General features: G+C 30.1%; 1 protein-coding gene and 1 long non-coding RNA gene across 6 annotated transcripts in view; one reads left to right on the forward strand and one right to left on the reverse strand.

Annotated features, from left to right (window-relative positions):
* Nucleotides 1–17,396, forward strand: part of LOC147813821 (uncharacterized) — a 579,591-nt gene that overhangs the window by 49,629 nt on the left and 512,566 nt on the right. The gene's annotated exons all lie outside the window — the stretch shown is intronic.
* Nucleotides 1–17,396, reverse strand: part of LOC107438721 (potassium channel subfamily T member 2) — a 518,547-nt gene that overhangs the window by 35,156 nt on the left and 465,995 nt on the right. For all 5 annotated transcript variants that reach the window (XM_071179918.2, XM_071179919.2, XM_087159363.1 and 2 more), the window contains 2 exons: nt 15,272–15,498; nt 3,490–3,787 (listed from right to left, as the gene is read on the reverse strand). In XM_071179918.2, the coding sequence (XP_071036019.2) occupies nt 3,490–3,787; nt 15,272–15,498 (525 nt within the window). The remainder of the gene's footprint in view (nt 1–3,489; nt 3,788–15,271; nt 15,499–17,396) is intronic.

Below are 17,396 nucleotides of genomic sequence, written 5' to 3' on the forward strand. Positions count from 1 at the left end.
TATTGCATTCGTGGATTTAAAAAGGTCTAGTATATGCATATAAAAGTGTTGCGTTTTACAAAAAAAAGGAAGAAAAAAATTCTCTCTTTTCTGTAAGTGTTTTAAATTGAGAGGAAGTAACAATTTTACTTTATAAGTTCCTTTTGAATTTAAAACTATGTCAACTCAAAGAATTCATCGATATTTGGTCGTAAAAGTGTCTTCTCAATATTCTCTGGGTACTTACACGAATCTTTCATTGATTGATTATTTCATACGAAAGTAGCAAAGCTCGAAATCCGAGTTCGTAAAATGCTAACTCTCTAAGGAAAATATGAAAAATACCAGATGTTTCAGTCTTTGCTTATGCTTTCTGTGAATATGGGAAAATGAAATTTCTCCACTGTTCTACTTTTTTTTTTCATTTTTATTGCAATTCAATTTTTCTCTTATCGGCTGAAAAAGTTTTCTTTTTCTTTTATGAGAAATATGGGTTAGATTTTTAGTGTAGCTAAAAGAGTAAGCAAAAATTTCTGATTGTATGATATTGCCTCTATCGGTTTTCTGAATTTTATTTCTGTCACGAGTTTTGTATTGGTATGAATAAAAAAAAAGCTTTTAAATTCTTTATTTTCCGGCTTTGAATGAAGGAATTATAAGAAAAGATATAGATATTTCTGAATATGTTTAACATATTACTGTTCCATTTTTATCGATAAAGCAGGATTGAATTCAATTTTATATAAAAGGATCGAAGGAATAGTAAAGGAAAATAATAAGTACGTAAAAAAATTGGCTAAAAGCAATTCAAAATGAGTCACTTTTAGTTTAAATGTAAATTTTCTACATTTAAATTACATTTAGGTTTAGGGCAATAAAATGAAATTAATATTAGAAAATTTATGGAGCAACGAAAAATTTAAAAAAAAATTGAATTTTTCTATAATTTATCTTTTTATAATTATTGAACTAAAATATCGAATTGATTTTCGTTTTTACGTAAATCAATTCAATGTGTAAAAGTTCAACATAATATTTGGTACGTCCGTCGCAGATCTAGTGAACAAGTGCACTTTAGTTGATTAATGGATTTGCTTACTTCTATCAAAATATTTTAGTAAAATACGATCATTTTGACTATTTTCTCGAAAAGATTTGTTTAAAATATGTAAAAGGAATTCATGACACTTTCATTTCTCTATACTTAAAATTTGTCTTCGTCGCTGTTTTGTGTTTTCAACTTAACGAACTATTTTGGTTTGCTACTGAAACACTGAAAGTCTTAAAAACTTGAAATTATGATGGGGTTCAGAAAAATGTGTAAGGAATAAAAGTTTAATATATTATAACTAGTTCAAGAATTATCAATTGTTAAACTTGTAAGTAAAAAATACCATGTGAACTTATCTACAACACTCTGAAATGCTACTACGAAGTTGAAATTAGGCTTGCTAAAAGAGATTCTATTCATTCCATTTTATTTATGAACTTAGCATGAGTTTTTTTTTTTGAAATTTCTACTTGTTCGAAACTTAATGCAATTGTATTGTCAATTGTTTCTCAGTTTCTTTGCTTTAAATATTCACTATTCCTCCATTGTTGTAGAAACATTTATTTTTCTCTCTTTCGAGACCTTTATTTTATAAGAGTTCACGTTTAAGTTGATTTCAAAAGAACAAAAAGAGGGAGAAATTAGAGATTGCCATGTATGAATTTTAATATTTATACTGACATTTTTTTGAAAAAAAAAACCCTATTACAAGAGCAATAAAAACCATTTCCCATTTGAACCTTTATAAGTCTTATAAACAAGCAAAATTGCTTTTCCTCTTTTTCTTATTGAGTCACATAATCTGTATTCTACAGAAAACTTTTTTTTCCAATTACAGATGATTATTTTATAAATCCAGATAAATCGATTATTTCGTTACGATTAATGTGTTGACAAAAGGTTCTTACAATCTTGTTAAAATGTTTTTTTTGTGTGAAAAATATCGTTTTTTAGGATAAAAAAATAGAAGGAAGAAAGAGAAGCAATTACGATGGTTGTAGAGACGGATTCTTTTATATAACTCTTCAAGTTATATAAAAGAATCAGAAGAACAGTAAAGTAAGGAAAAATAAAAAAAATAAGTGAATCTAAAAATTTTGGGGGAGAAAACATTACAGAATGTGTTATTTTTTATTTAAATGTAAATTTTACGGAGAAATAAAAAGGATATTAATTTTCGGAACTTTATTAAGTACACTATAAAAAATGACTTTAAATTCTACAGAAAAAAAATCAAGCATATTTTTTGCAAAAAAAAAGAAAAAAGAAAAAAACTGTTTAAAGATAAATACAGATAAATTCACTACCCAGAAAATTTCCATTTTTTCTGCAGACACATTCTCACAGTATATTTGAGGGCTTAAAGCTGTTTTTCACAAAATAGTTTTTCTCTGTTTTTCAACCTAATCATAAACGGATTAAAACCGTCTATTCAAATTCTAGTTTTCGCCTTGCAGTTTTGCTTTCCGTAAGACAACTATCTTTTTTTCAAACCATATCACGATTATTTTCTATACTTGCTCTTATTTTTTTAGAAATTATTTTATGGTTATGAGCATCGTATAAATAAATTTGCGATTCGACTTCATTCATAGTATAATTTTTCGGTTAGTTTAATAGACAGACATTTTTATAAGGAAGGCCCAATATAGTTTTAACACTTAAATATGATCTCAACAGGTAACAAGTTAAGAAAAAAAACAGTTTAAGATTTTTCTTTATAATCAAACACTAGAGCTGCCGGGGTTCAGGAGACAGAACGCTTGCCTCCCAATTTCGTGCCCCGGCGTTGACTGGTCATCGAAATTCTACTCTCGGCTCGCGAGAGCGGAGAGCAGAACCAAACATTTTCTCCCTTCTTTTTTAAATAACAGAGTTTGTTTGTTAAAATAGCAGTACTTAGTTGCTTAAAAAAACAAGAAGTTCGTTTCTAAGTAACAGTATTTTTCTGTGAAATAAACGTTTTTATACTGGCACAAAAGATAACAGTTTTTTTTTCTGTAAATTTCACAGATTTTTCTACAGTGTATCATAAATTATTAAAGATCTACAAATTAATAATATCGATGAAATAAGATTGAATGCAATGTCATATAAAAGAATCATAAATGTAGTAACGGGAAAGAATAAGTAGATCAAATAATGAGTGAAAAAGAACTTAAAATATATTATTTTCGATAAATTGCAATTATAAACGCTTATAAAGTGTAAAACAATTAAACGACTTAAAATATTTGTGTCAAATTTCGAAAAAAAATATTTAGTGTGTGTAGAGACTTTTGAAATATAATAGTTGAATTTTTTAATACACGACTAACATACTAATTTTTTTAAGCATACTAATGTTATTCATTGTTATGGAATAGTTTGGCCTAGTTAGAAATCAAGAAGTCAAATTAAAATCTAGTTATTTAAATATTCTTGTTGAAAACTTTATGTAAGCTTGAAACGGTACTTACTCGCAATTTTCTGCAGGTGTTATCCAAGGAATATCCAGATAATTTTCTTCTTCCTCTTCCTGTTGACCTTTAATGCTATCTTCTTGCTCTTCCTCCTCTTCTTCTGAGTCAGAGTCTTGACCAAACATTGCGGGAACAGGTGCAATACTCGGGCGCCTACCTCTAGCAAGCGATGAACTAAAACTATCAGTGCTAGCTGCACCATCCATTTTGGGCAGTTCGAGATGTTTTCCGAACTTTTTTTTCAGTTTTAGAGCGAACCGCGTTCGCATTGGACTCATTTCGAACGATTTATATTCTAAATGTAGAATGTAATATTTCAATTACGTCATAAACGAACAAGTATATATTTTTAATAAATAGAAATCAATAATAGTGAAGTGCTTATATACTATGTTGCTGGACAATTGAAAAAACAACGTAAGTGCTTTACGATAGATATTAAGTAAAGTGGGTTGACAACTATTTTCTTTCTATTGCTAATGCTGATAAAACAAAATTTATTTTCGAATCTTTTTTTTTTTTTTCAAAATATATGCGTATCATATAAAAGTGCCAAATATATAATAATCTCAATTTTGAATTACTTATTGCTTACTTTGATTTTTCTATTTCACGGCAGTATACAAGTATACGGAGAAAAGAATTATGGTAAAATTACAGTACTGTATGGTTAAAACATTTCTGATAACAAAACCCCCATAATTTTGGTAATAAAACCAAATTTTATGATAATTAAATCATTCATTTGGTAATTTTTCCTCTTATATGCTAACTGTTTACTAGAAATTCTGGTTTTCAATTAGTTCTTATTATTACACATTTAGTAACAAATACAAATTATAAAAGTAAATATTACAGAATAAATGGTTTTTATGCCATGCTCTAAGGTATCATGATAAAATCCCCCCATTTACTAAATTTTTGCACACGTTATAAAACAATACGATATTATAAATTTTACCAAAATCATTACCAAAGCATTTCTGTAAAAATAACCGTGCCTTTTGGCGTTCCCATGGATCCAGAAAATTGTACCATATTCTGGTAGTTTTGACCATACTTTTTTTAGTGTATAGACACTTAAACACTTATAAACTTATATGCATATAAACTATACAAGTGATTTTTCATAAGTCTAAATTTGATTCCTTTTTTTTATGAAAGCTTAAAATTTATTCATTATAATCAATGTTAACATTTAGTGGTTGGTGTAAGTTTTAATATAAAGAAGGTAATTGGTTAGAAAAAGATAATATTCCTTAAAAATAATATTTCTCTAGAAAGAGGTAGTATTCTTGAAAAATCTTATTAAGATTATTCTTTAAGGAATTAATTTTCTACTTTCTATTATTATTTTTCTACAAAAATAATATCCCTTATAAAAAAGTATTTCTTTTGAAAAAGAATTATATTCTTTTTTTCTATTAACTCCTTCAATTCCGATGACTTGCATAATAAATATGACGTGCATAATAAACGTTCATAATAAATCTGAACACGTCTAGCTCGAATCATTTTTGAGGTAAATCCATATCAAATTTTCGAATTAGTAATTTGTTATTATTAGCAGCACAAGAACTTATTTCAGTAACAAATGAACTATATTTTGAAAATATTGTTAAAGTAAATTATAGCTGTGACTATACAAATGGTATGTTCTTTAATACACAATTTTTAAAGTAGTTGAAAAGTAATTAAATTATCTTTTAAGATTTTAAAAGCATATATTTAAATTTATCATTATTTTTTTATTTTGCCAGCAGGTAAATTATTTATTTCAGTTTCAAAATGTGGAATTAAGTTTTGTTACTTTGTAAACAGTTAAACTAATTATAGCCCTTTACTTCCTTTGCGCTTCATTAAACAATCAAACTTATATTAGTTTCAGTTTTCACTCTTACTGAAATCGATAAAGATTTAGTATTTTAATAATTTTTTAGATTTTGTTTCACATAAGTACTAAATTTACGACTTCTAATGTGCATATTTATTTGATTACAATTTTGTTAAAGATTTCAAATATCTAAACTTCTAATTATAATCAAATAGAAGTTAATAGACACAATTATTGGATTTAATTTCGTGCTTATGAAAATATATATAACAATAAATAATTCAGAATCCTTTAACTTAACATACATTTAACTCATCATACACTAAAAATATCTCTTGCAATTCAAAAAATATTAAAAATAAAAATTTTCGAAGTCTAAAAATCTATTAGAAGCATCAACATAAAAATCTTTGCAGAGCTTTATATCAACCTTTTGACAATTTATTTATCAGTATTCAAACAATGTTCGTTTTAAATTTTTTTATTATAAAAATTTGATTTAAAAAAAAACAGTTTTATACATTTAAAAAAGTATAAACTTTGAAATAAAGCTTTAACATGATGTTCAGAAGAAATTTTTTAGAAAATAAATATCAATAAATATTCATAATATATTATTAATTATTATTGAAATAGCAAATTAACTTGTCATCCTGCACACAGCATTTTGTGCGTTTTTGAATGTTCAAAAATATACTTTGAGTATATTTTTAAATTATAAATAAAACATATTTATTTTGTATTAAATTCTATAGTATCAAATTATAGCTTGTAATTTTTATTAGCTCTAAACTGTGAATAATACTTTTTTTTGTGCGTTTTTGAATGTTCAAAAATATACTTTGAGTATATTTTTAAATTATAAATAAAACATATTTATTTTGTATTAAATTCTATAGTATCAAATTATAGCTTGTAATTTTTATTAGCTCTAAACTGTGAATAATACTTTTTTTTATAAGTTATGCAGTTAAAATGTTTTGGATTTACTCATGTCTTTCGTCAGCGTAAACGATCACATGACCCATTTAGGGTAGGAATTACTGATTATTTTGTTTTTATTATTATTATTATGCATAATAGCACCATACTTAGTCGAAGTTGTAAATGATAATTCCATTTTGACTTTAATCACGTGCCAAAACTACTTTTTTTAAAACAAAACAAAACAAAACTTTTAGTTTAACTTACTATGTTCCACAATCTTCATTTTTCTTTAAACGTAAAAAAAAAAAAAAAAAAAAAAAAAAAAAAAAAAAAAAAAAAAAAGACTATAATTTTTAAAAGTTAAGCCATAAAATTAAATGTTGAATATTACACTTTTCAATTATTTTTTCCAACTTGTTAATAAAAAACTAAATGACATGCTGTAATTACTACAGTAAATAAAAGCATCTATGTAAGGAAATATTCATTAAAAAAAAGACTTGAAATGTAATTTTTGCAGTTTTGGAATTAAAAAATTATATTTATTTACTTCTTAAAGACAATTAAAAATGCCATGCTTCCGGCAGTTAAATTAAATTAGTTTGTTTTGAGAAAAATGAATTTAAATCCTTGATGAAACAAACATTTTATTATAGTAACTTTTTTTTCAATCTTTATTAGAAAAGTGTTCGATTAAAAGTAAAACGAGTTAATTTTTCTCTCAATAAAATAGATTAAATGAATTTCCCTTTATTCAGGAATTTGATTTTTAAGATAATTAAATACCAATTGGTTAGGAAGTTTTATTCATAAACGTGATTTAATAGTTTATCGAATGTGAAAGTAACAATTGAAGTTTTTGTTCATTTAAATACTTTCTTTCCCAGGTATGAAGAATACAGTAACTTTGTTTAAACTATATTAAATTTGAAAATATAGATTAATTTAGGCTTTAAGTATTAAATTTTTTGGAAGAATAAGTGACATATATTAGTTTATAAATGCTTGTTTCACCATTAAATTTTTAATCCAGTTGTGATAACATTTCAAGAATTTGTTGTGTTTTAATTAGATTCTTCTTTTGAAATTTTTTTTTCAAGAATTTAGGATGTTTCAGCACACTTTTTTTCTTTGAAAATTTTTTCTATGAAAAATTTAATTCAGATTAGCTGAGAAACTGTAAATTTTATCTAATTAAAAACTATACAGTGATTTCGTTAATAATAATTTTATTTAAAAAAATATTTATCAACTAAGAAATTTCTATGCTTAACTCTTAGTAGAAACAGCTACATTTATTAACTTATAAATGCTTTCATATTATAAAATTTTTAATCCATTTTGTAATACCATTTCAAGAATTAATTGTGCTTTATTGCATTTTTCTTTTTAAATTTTTCTTAATTATTTATTATGCTTTACATTCCTTTTTCGAATTTTATTACTATGAAAAATTTGATACAGTTAAAATAAAGAACTGTGAATTTTATATCATTAAAAACGAAATAGTGTTTACGTTTATAAAAATTTTATTAAAAAAAATCTATCTACTAAGGTTATATGCTTATATATGATTAATACAATATGCTTAACTTTTGGTAGAAAAAGTGACATTTATTATTTGAATTCGTTAAATTTTGTCATTTGTTTTTTCGAAAAATTTTCCTTAAAAATTTTTAATTGTATAAAATGCTTCCTTATTTATATTTTTTAGCTGTCTGGTTTAAAATATTAAAAATTCTTAACGGACTGTTGAGAATGTATTTAATGGAAGAAGAACTAGAAGCACGATATATGAATTGCTGATAAGTAATTTAGACAGAATATCTGGAAATAAGCATCTTGTTTCAGAACTATGCACAGATATTGCATTCATTGTATCGCAGTTACAGTGATATGAATAGAACGTGCGTAACTTGCATTCAGAATGGATTCAACAGAATTTAATATATAGAATGGATGCTGTCAGGGTCACGTGATGTAATAACACGCATTTTCTGATGTTGCGAGCTAAAAGCTTGATATTATAGATATGATTTTTTTTTTGTTTTGGTTTTTACACAATGGATGAAAAAGAATAATAAAATGGTGAATTAGTTTTTTGTAGAATTTTGCGTTATTTCTTTTGTAAAAGGTTACGACTGACAAATGCGCGGGGAAACCCCAATGGATTTCAAAATAAAAGATTGGTAGTTGTTTGTTCTATGAATTTCAAGTTGTTTGATGGAAGATAGTGAGTTATTTAGATTGTCTTGAAATTGGTTTAGGAAGTGGCATTTTTTTTTGTAAGAAGGTGCAGTTTAGAAAGTAGTAGGTGAAAAATGGCATTTTTAGACGAGCTTTAAAAGTAGATTTGAAGTGTTTGGCGGAAGAGTTAGGAGAAACGGCAACGGAAGACATGAGAGTTACCGAATTAAAGAAGATTATATTGGCAAGTACGGAGTACGAAGAGGAGTTTGTGAAGGAATTATTAAAAAGAATAGTTAGTGGAAGAGAAGAAATAAAGCGCCAACAAAAAGAAGATGAAATTAGGCGACAAGAATATGAAATTAAGCAACAGGAAAGGGAAGACGAATTAAAGCGGCGAGAACAGGAAAGGGAAGATGAATTAAAGAGGCGAGAACAGGAAAGGGAAGGTGAATTAAAGCGGCGAGAACAGGAAAGGGAAGATGAATTAAAGCGGCAAGAAAAGGAATATGAATTGGAGAGGTTGAAGATAGAAGCTTCATTGGTACATACTGGTACTATAGGAGAGACGAGCAGCTCTCGAAATGAAGAAACAAGAGAACATGTATCTGGTGGATTGCAAAAATTAATGCGTACTTTTGATCCAAAAGAAGGTGATATAAGTTTTTATCTAATATTGTTTGAAAGACAAGCACGAAGAGTCCATATAAAAGAAGAAGATTGGGTGACGCATCTTGTTGGATTATTGCCTCTAGAAATGGCGAATTTAATTGCAAGGGAGCCTGAAGAAAAAGCAAATGATTATAAACATGTAAAATGTATGTTATTGAAAAGGTTTAAATTGAGCCCAGAAGCATTTAAAATAAAGTTTAAGAGACATTGTAAAGCGGCTGAGAGCACTTGGCGAGATTTTGGATTTGAATTGGCGAACTATTTTAACGAATGGGTTTCGGGACTAAAAATTAATGATTTCGACAGCCTGAAACAACTTGTCATTGTCGAACAGATAAAAGAACGAGTACCTGGAGACATACAAAATCATTTTATTGATGAGTGGAGTAGAATTTGCTCAGTTGAGACACTTGCTGAGAAGCTAGATGAGTACGAGAATGCAAGGAAATATAACCAAACTACTAAATTCATTGCTTCTCAACCATATAGGAACTTATACCGGGAAAAACCAAACATGGTTAGTAGAAGATATCATACATTTGGTGAAGGATATAAACATGAGCATAACAACCATGGCAGAATTGATAAGCGGAGTTCTTCCCAAAATCCAGTCACATGTTTTAATTGTGGACGAGTAGGACACTTGGCACGATTTTGTCGAGATAATAAAGAGAGGAGAAGAAACATTGAAGGCAAAGTGGCCGAGGTTCAAGTATCGGAAGGGCAAGTATCCGAAGTTAAGGTACTCAGAAATGGAAATATCGAAAGCAAAGTAGCCACTGCAAGATTTAACGGTGAAGTCATGATAGGAAACAAAAAATGTAAAGGCGTTCAACCAAAAATAGCTGCCCTTAAGAAAGTTAGAATTTCATATAATGGAAATGAATACGAAGCTGTAGTAGATTCTGGTGCACAAATAAGTGTATTTAAAAACGATATAGTGGGTAAGGAAGTGGATTACAAAGGACATATAATACTACAACCTGCGTTTGGCGAAAGTCTAAAAGCTGAGTTAAAAGAAGTGGAAATCGCTTTGGTAACGGAAGGATATATTACGCCTATAATTAAAACGATGATAGCAGCCGTCAATGGGTTAAATGCTGACATTTTGTTGGATGCTGAAACTTATGAGGCATTATTAGAACAAAAAAGAGTATACAATCCCAGTTTTACTGCTGCTATGAAGCTAAGATCAGATTCCCGAAAGGAGCAGTTATATATGAGTGCAAGTGACGGAGAAGAGCAGCAGGAGCCAACAGTAGGTGAATGCGGTGATAAAAAGAATGGAAATGAAACCGAACGATTCAAGATACAACAACAAAGTTGCGATACTCTCCAAGAAGCATGGAAATTGGGGAAGCAAAATAAAGGAGGGTATGTGATACAAAATAATATACTATGCCATGAAGAGCTGTTGGACGGGAATAGAATACAACAATTAGTAATTCCCGAAATTAGAAAAGGTAAAATACTAGAAATTGCCCACGAGTCAGTATTCGGAGCACATCTAGGAGCTCGTAAAACAATTCAAAGAATTAAATTTTCCTTTTATTGGCCAGGGATGGTCAAGGAAATTAAAGCTTATTGTAGCTCATGTCATGGGTGCCAAGGTAGAAGAGTTGTTCGTTCAGTAGACAAAATTCCGATAACACCTGTGTCACGTCCTGAACTTCCATTCCAAGTGGTGAACGTAGATCTAATTGGTCCTCTAGATCCAGTATCAGCACAAGGACATAAATATATCCTTTGTTTGATGGACCAACATTCAAGATGGCCTGAAGCAGTCCCGCTCAAATCGTTAACGGCAAGGAATACATGTGAAGCACTGCTCGAAATATTCTGTAGGACAGGAATTCCAGAAGTAATCGTGGTGGATAATGCGACAAATTTTACGGCAAGTTTAACGCAAGAGTTTTTGAAGGTTTTAGGAGCTTGTCCGCGATTTTCAACGCCATACCATCCGGAAGGGAACGGATTGATTGAAAGATGGAACCAAACTTTCAAAAATATGCTACATCACATTATTAGAGAAGTAGGAAGAAATTGGCATCGACACATACCATTTGTACTATGGGCTTATCGAGAAGTTCCAAATGCAACTACAGGAGTACCACCTTTTCTGCTAATGTACGGGAGAGAACCGAAAGGCCCGTTATCTATATTGAAGTCAATTTGGGCCGGAGATATGTTTTTACCTTTGAATATGAAAGGATCAGCGGAGGAATATTTAAAAGAGTTAAAAGGAAAATTAGAAATAGCAACCGAAAAGGCAAGGTTAACAAGTGATGTGCAACAAAGTAATTATGCCAAATATTACAATAGAAGGAAAAAATACCGGGAATTTGCGCCAGGAGATCAAGTACTTGTGCTAATGCATGATTCATCCAATTCATTATATGCCAGATGGATAGGTCCAGTAAAGGTAATTAGAAGAGTGAAACCGAATTCGTATTATTTGCAAATGCCTGAAGGAAATTTAAGATTATTGCATGTTAACAAAATGAGAGAATACAAAGCGAGAATTCAAACAGTTGGAGTTGTCTATGATATTGATGATGAATTTGGTGAAATATACGAAACACCAACTCTTCCTACAGATGTGGAAAGCTATGAAGCATTGAAAGGATTAAATTTGGATTACTTACCCAAAATGCAACAAAATCAATTGAAAGATCTTTTACATAGACGCAAAACGTTGTTTTCGGGGAAGATAAGGATAGCTAAAGTTGGGAAACATGCGATAAAGCTGAAAGCTGAGGAGGATACGATGAAACCAAAAACGTATAAGATACCAGAAAACTTAAAGGGGAAAGTGGATGCACAGATCAATGAATTGCTAGCGTTAGGACTGATTGAACCGGTGGTAAGTGAGATAGCACACCCGGTAGTATGTGTTCATAAGAAAGACGGAACAATCAGGTTATGCATTGATTTCAGAAGTTTGAATGCTCTTACCGTTCCGGATGCATATCCAATGCAAAATATGATGGAGTTGAATTTCTTAGTAGGAAAGAAGAAATTCATTACTGTGCTAGATATGTTGAAGGGATATTGGGCTATACCGATGGAGAACGGCAGCAAACACCTCACAGCATTCCGAACTCACCGAGGCCAGTACCAATGGAATGTATGGATTAAGAAATGCTGCTGCAACCTACCAAAGAGCTATGTCTAAAGTGGTTCAGTCCATGTCTGATTTCACTTGTGCTTATATCGATGATTTAGCAGTATTTTCTGATACGTGGGAGGAACATTTGATTCATCTTGAAGAAGTTTTTAAGAGATTGGAATATTTTAATTTCTCCGTGAACTTGAGAAAGTGCGAATTTGCTAGACAAAAGGTTAAATACTTAGGACACATTATTGGTTCAGGTAAACATGCTCCTGACAAAGAACGAATAAGAGTAATACAGAAATTAGAGGCACCCAAAACCAAAAAACAACTGAGAAGTGCTTTGGGATTATGCAACTTTTACAGGCAGTATATTCCAAACTTCGCAAAGATTGCTCTTCCACTAACAGAGCTTACTAAAAAGAAAGTTCCTAATGAGATTCCTTGGAGCGAAGAAGCTGAGAAGGCATTCAAGGAATTGAAGACGTCGCTATGTAAGATCGCAGAGTTACAAGTCCCAGACATAGAGAAACCATACTACTTGCATACGGATGCATCTCAAAATGCGGTCGGATGTTGTTTAGGTCAGTTAGATGAAGAAGGAAATATTCGTCCCATAGCTTTCGGTAGCCAGAAGCTGAATTCAACTCAACAGAAATGGTCTACAATTGAAAGGGAAGCTTATGCTATTATTTGGGCTTTGCAGAGATTTGAAACCTTACTCTGTGGTGCTAAGATTATTTTATTAACTGATCATAATCCCCTAGTATTTCTGACGAGTGCGACACCCCAAAGCCCGAGGTTGCAGAGATGGGCGTTAGCCATTCAACGCCATGATATTGAGGCAAGTCACATCAAAGGATCGAAACTTAGTAATGCAGATGCATTGTCCAGACTGTAAATATAAACTAAAATAAGACTCTGAACATTTTTTCCTATTATTATTATTAGGTGATTAAAGTAAATACCTAGTGTTAAGTTAAACCTAAGATTCAGTGAATATTTGGGTGAATGTGAAACATAGTTTGTTTATGTGTAAAGTGTGACCCTTAAATTATTTGCCATATTCGATCTTTGGATCTAATATGACTCTGGGGGGAAGGTGTCAGGGTCACGTGATGTAATAACACGCATTTTCTGATGTTGCGAGCTAAAAGCTTGATATTATAGATATGATTTTTTTTTTGTTTTGGTTTTTACACAATGGATGAAAAAGAATAATAAAATGGTGAATTAGTTTTTTGTAGAATTTTGCGTTATTTCTTTTGTAAAAGGTTACGACTGACAGATGCCATAAGAGTTTCAAACCGTGAAGATTTGTTCATGTGAAATCTAGAAATTAATCGTACCGAGCATGATTTGTTTTTGATTGTTTTTCTTTTGTCGGAATCCATTCTACTCAGGTTTTTAGGAGAATCACAGAGACAGTCTGGAAAGAAAAAAAAAAAAAAAAAAAACGCGTGTTTTTCCATCGAATATTTAAAACCTCACAACGAATAAAAACCTGTACATTTTTTCCTTATACCATTCTATAGGTAATAAACTTAATTCTAATTAGTTAATAATATAAACAATAGGGATAATAAGATAAATTGTAGGACATTTTACATTGACTTTGCAACATTTTTTGGTACATAAGATAGAAGCTACCGTTTTTAACTTACGGAGTTATGCAAAATCTCTTATTTTCACTTCAGTATGTTTTATAATTTTAATATTTTATAACCGTCGTTGAACAGCCGACCCAATTTTATGGGTTTACGACTACTAATGTTCAACTCCGTAGGCTTGTAACTTTGTACCCAATACAGAAGACAAGGGAACTCCTGGATCAAGTATTGGGAGAAATTTTGCCATCATGGAGGACTTTTTGATGGAGCTAAACCGCATTTGCGTTACATGGAGAGGAAGACCACGAGAACCACCCACGGTTTGCCTGACGGCTAGGGGATTCTAAACCATGATCCGTCTACCACTGAGGATATTTCGCGACAGCACTGGGGTCGGTGCAAGCCGGATGCGGAATTCGTATAGACTGGGATTTGGAAGGCGAACGCTCTATCCCGTGAGCCATAGCAGCTCACTTACGTATGTTTGATATTTTTCACAGGCGCATGCGCACTTCACCAGAACAGATGCATGCACAGTTATAGTACGACAGATACGGTAAGATGGCTTGTTAGAGATATTTGAAATATTTTTAAAAAAAGTAAATAGTAAAGTTGTTCAGAAAAATAAACAATTCTTCCTTACACTAATTTATCTACAAAGTTTTCGTTTAAAATTTTAAATTTATATCTTATTTATAATAAAAAAATTACACGCGAAGTATCTTTGTAGGGAATATGTATAAAAAAGTTGAGTCGAAAGGCATGCTAATTTTCATCGTATCTGACTGAAAATGAATAAGATAATAATAAAATAAGTACACTGGGGAAAGGTAGGGTTAAAATTACCAGAATATAGCAAAATTTACCGTGTATCTGGATCAATGGAAACACCATTTGGTAATGACCATTGGTAATGATTGTAGTAAAACTAATTATGATTTTATAATATGTGAAAAATTTTGATAAATGTGGTAAAATTGGTAATTTTATCATACCTTAGTGCATGGCATAATAACCATTTATTCGGTAAAATTTTCTTTTCAGTCTTGTATTTTTTACTAGATATCTAGTAATGGGAGCTAACATTTTGAAAACTGGAATTTCTGGTAAACCGTCACCATATGAGTGGAAAAATTACCAAATGAATGTTTTAAATACCGTATATATTTTTTTGCTAGAAATATGTTTGTTGTTTTTATCAAAATATTCATTTCTATACAGTACGATAATTTTACCAGAATTATTTTCTCTGTGTAGAAATTACTCTATTAAAAGCATGTAAATAGTTAGAAGAGTCATATGTGTTTATTATTTTTAAACATTTAATATTCCAATAAAACAATTTCTTTTTTTTCCTGTTATAAAAGTCATCTAATTATGTAAACAATCCATATTTCCGATTTCTACAATATTACTATAAAATAACCAGAAGATTACCAGATTCTCCCATGTGAAGCTGAAGCATGGACACATGGGGACTCTTGGAGGGTTTCCCTCCTTCTTCCTCGCCACTTGCCGGTAGAAAAGCACTGTTTTCTTCCTTGGTGATGTTCATGTAAAAACAGATATCTGATGACTGCATATGATAAGATGGTCCAGGATTTAACATTATAGGCCACGTGTCTGGGATATCTGTTTGTACACCAACCAAAGCTACACCATATCTGTTTTAATGCACAAGAGCATTGTAATTAGTACACATAATCAGAGTGATTTTTATATTTCGAAGTAATTAAATATGTTAATTCAAATTTTTCGAATCCAAGCTCGAAACCCAACTTGGCCGACTTTCGAACTTTCCTCATATTTCTGTCCTTTTTTTTTATTTATACCAATCTATATTTCGATATTTTTATTCATTAAAATGCAGTAAAAATGTTAACATTTGAAAAGTGAGAAGGTACATACGTTCTTAAGTGTAACTTTTCATTCTTGGGATTAAAAACTTTATCGCAAGATTTTTCTTTGTGAATTTCAATTTTAGTGCTTTTTAGACCTATTGAATGTTATTAACTATTACTATTAAATTTTTCTACAATTGGGTAAAAGATGTAAATTGCAAACCGGTGGTTGGGGGGAATTTTAAAGAAGGCCAATTAGGTTTGCCGCGTCTTCGAACGTATGTACACCAAATTGGAGAAGATCGGTACAGAATTGCGGATTTGTATAGGATACATACATACACAAAAACATTCTGCTTTTCATATAGATTTTAAAAAAAATGCCCAAATTTAGCAGTAAAAACACGATTCGGTAAAATTATTAATTAAATCGTGTAACAAGTTGTACTTAACACGGGTAGCGAATAAAGGTAAGCTTTGTTACGAGTGAAGTTTAAACTAATTCCTCAAGAAACTAAAAGACTGGTAGTAAAATTTTTATTCGAATATTTGAAAGCCTTTAAAAGAAATATTTCTTTAATTTTTTTTAAAAAAAGGTAAAAAGGTGAGTTTTTGAATATTCTTTAAAAAATTTTGCTACCAGTGTTTTATTTTTTTGAGAACGTCGGTCACCTTAGTTCAAACTAAGTAATTATTGATTCATGCAAATTGATATTCTACTGCGTTTCATTTTCGTGTTTATAAAAGTGGAATTTTTCAATTGACTCAACTCTCAAATTTATCAACCAGCTATAGCAATCAAATTTTAACTGAAGCTATGATCCAGATGAAACTGCTGGTAAAATTGTATACTTTATTATCGGCAAATAGATCGTTAATAGAAATTTCGACTACCTAATACTAGCTAGATAGCCCAGAACTTTAACCGAAACTCTATCCGTGATGTTAATGCAAATTACAGTTATTTTTTAAGGGTGAAAGAAAAATATTTTGATAGTTTGTCATCAATTAAAACTTTGATATCTTTCCTTAAACAAACTAACAGGCAGATATATCTGAAAGGAAGAAATAAAAATCTCAATGTCTACTTATTTCAAGTTGACTGAAAAGAAGCAAGTGATTCTTTATGTCAGAGCGAAAACGAAAATTGAAGGAGCATTACTGCCGTAAAATATTTCGATCGACGTTATTTAAAAGTGATGCGCACCCTACATTTTTCGTCTTTGGTCTGAAAAAGGCCAAAAATATTTTCTTCTTTCTAGTGAACCTGAAACGTGTAGTTTTTTTAAATATTAATTTTATTTTATTATAAAATGTTATTAGAATAACAATAATAGAATCAGATAATAATGTTCTCATAAAACTGTTAGAATTCATTTTGGTTCCATAATACGACAGTATTTTATTAATTGCAGTAAATTTAATAAAACACTAACAGTTTTATGTTAGTCATTATGTTTCTTGCAGTTCATGTTCTTGCAATTTATGTTTTAAATTTTGAAATAGTTTTAAATACAGCCACTCTAACATGAGCACTCCTTTAAACTTGAGCATAGTAGCAATGAAATTTCTGTTTTATAACCAGCCGCACCTGTTAGAGATACCCGTAATAGCACTTGAATTCGTAATAATTCGATTAACTACGTAATTTCAGGATATTATTTAGTTCGCATATTTTAGAATTCGTAAGTTAGAAACCTAAGAATTATTGATTAAGTTAA

This window comes from Parasteatoda tepidariorum, chromosome 3, assembly GCF_982258835.1.
Source record: "Parasteatoda tepidariorum strain Cologne lab strain chromosome 3, Ptep-v5.0, whole genome shotgun sequence".
NCBI lineage: Eukaryota > Metazoa > Arthropoda > Arachnida > Araneae > Theridiidae > Parasteatoda > Parasteatoda tepidariorum.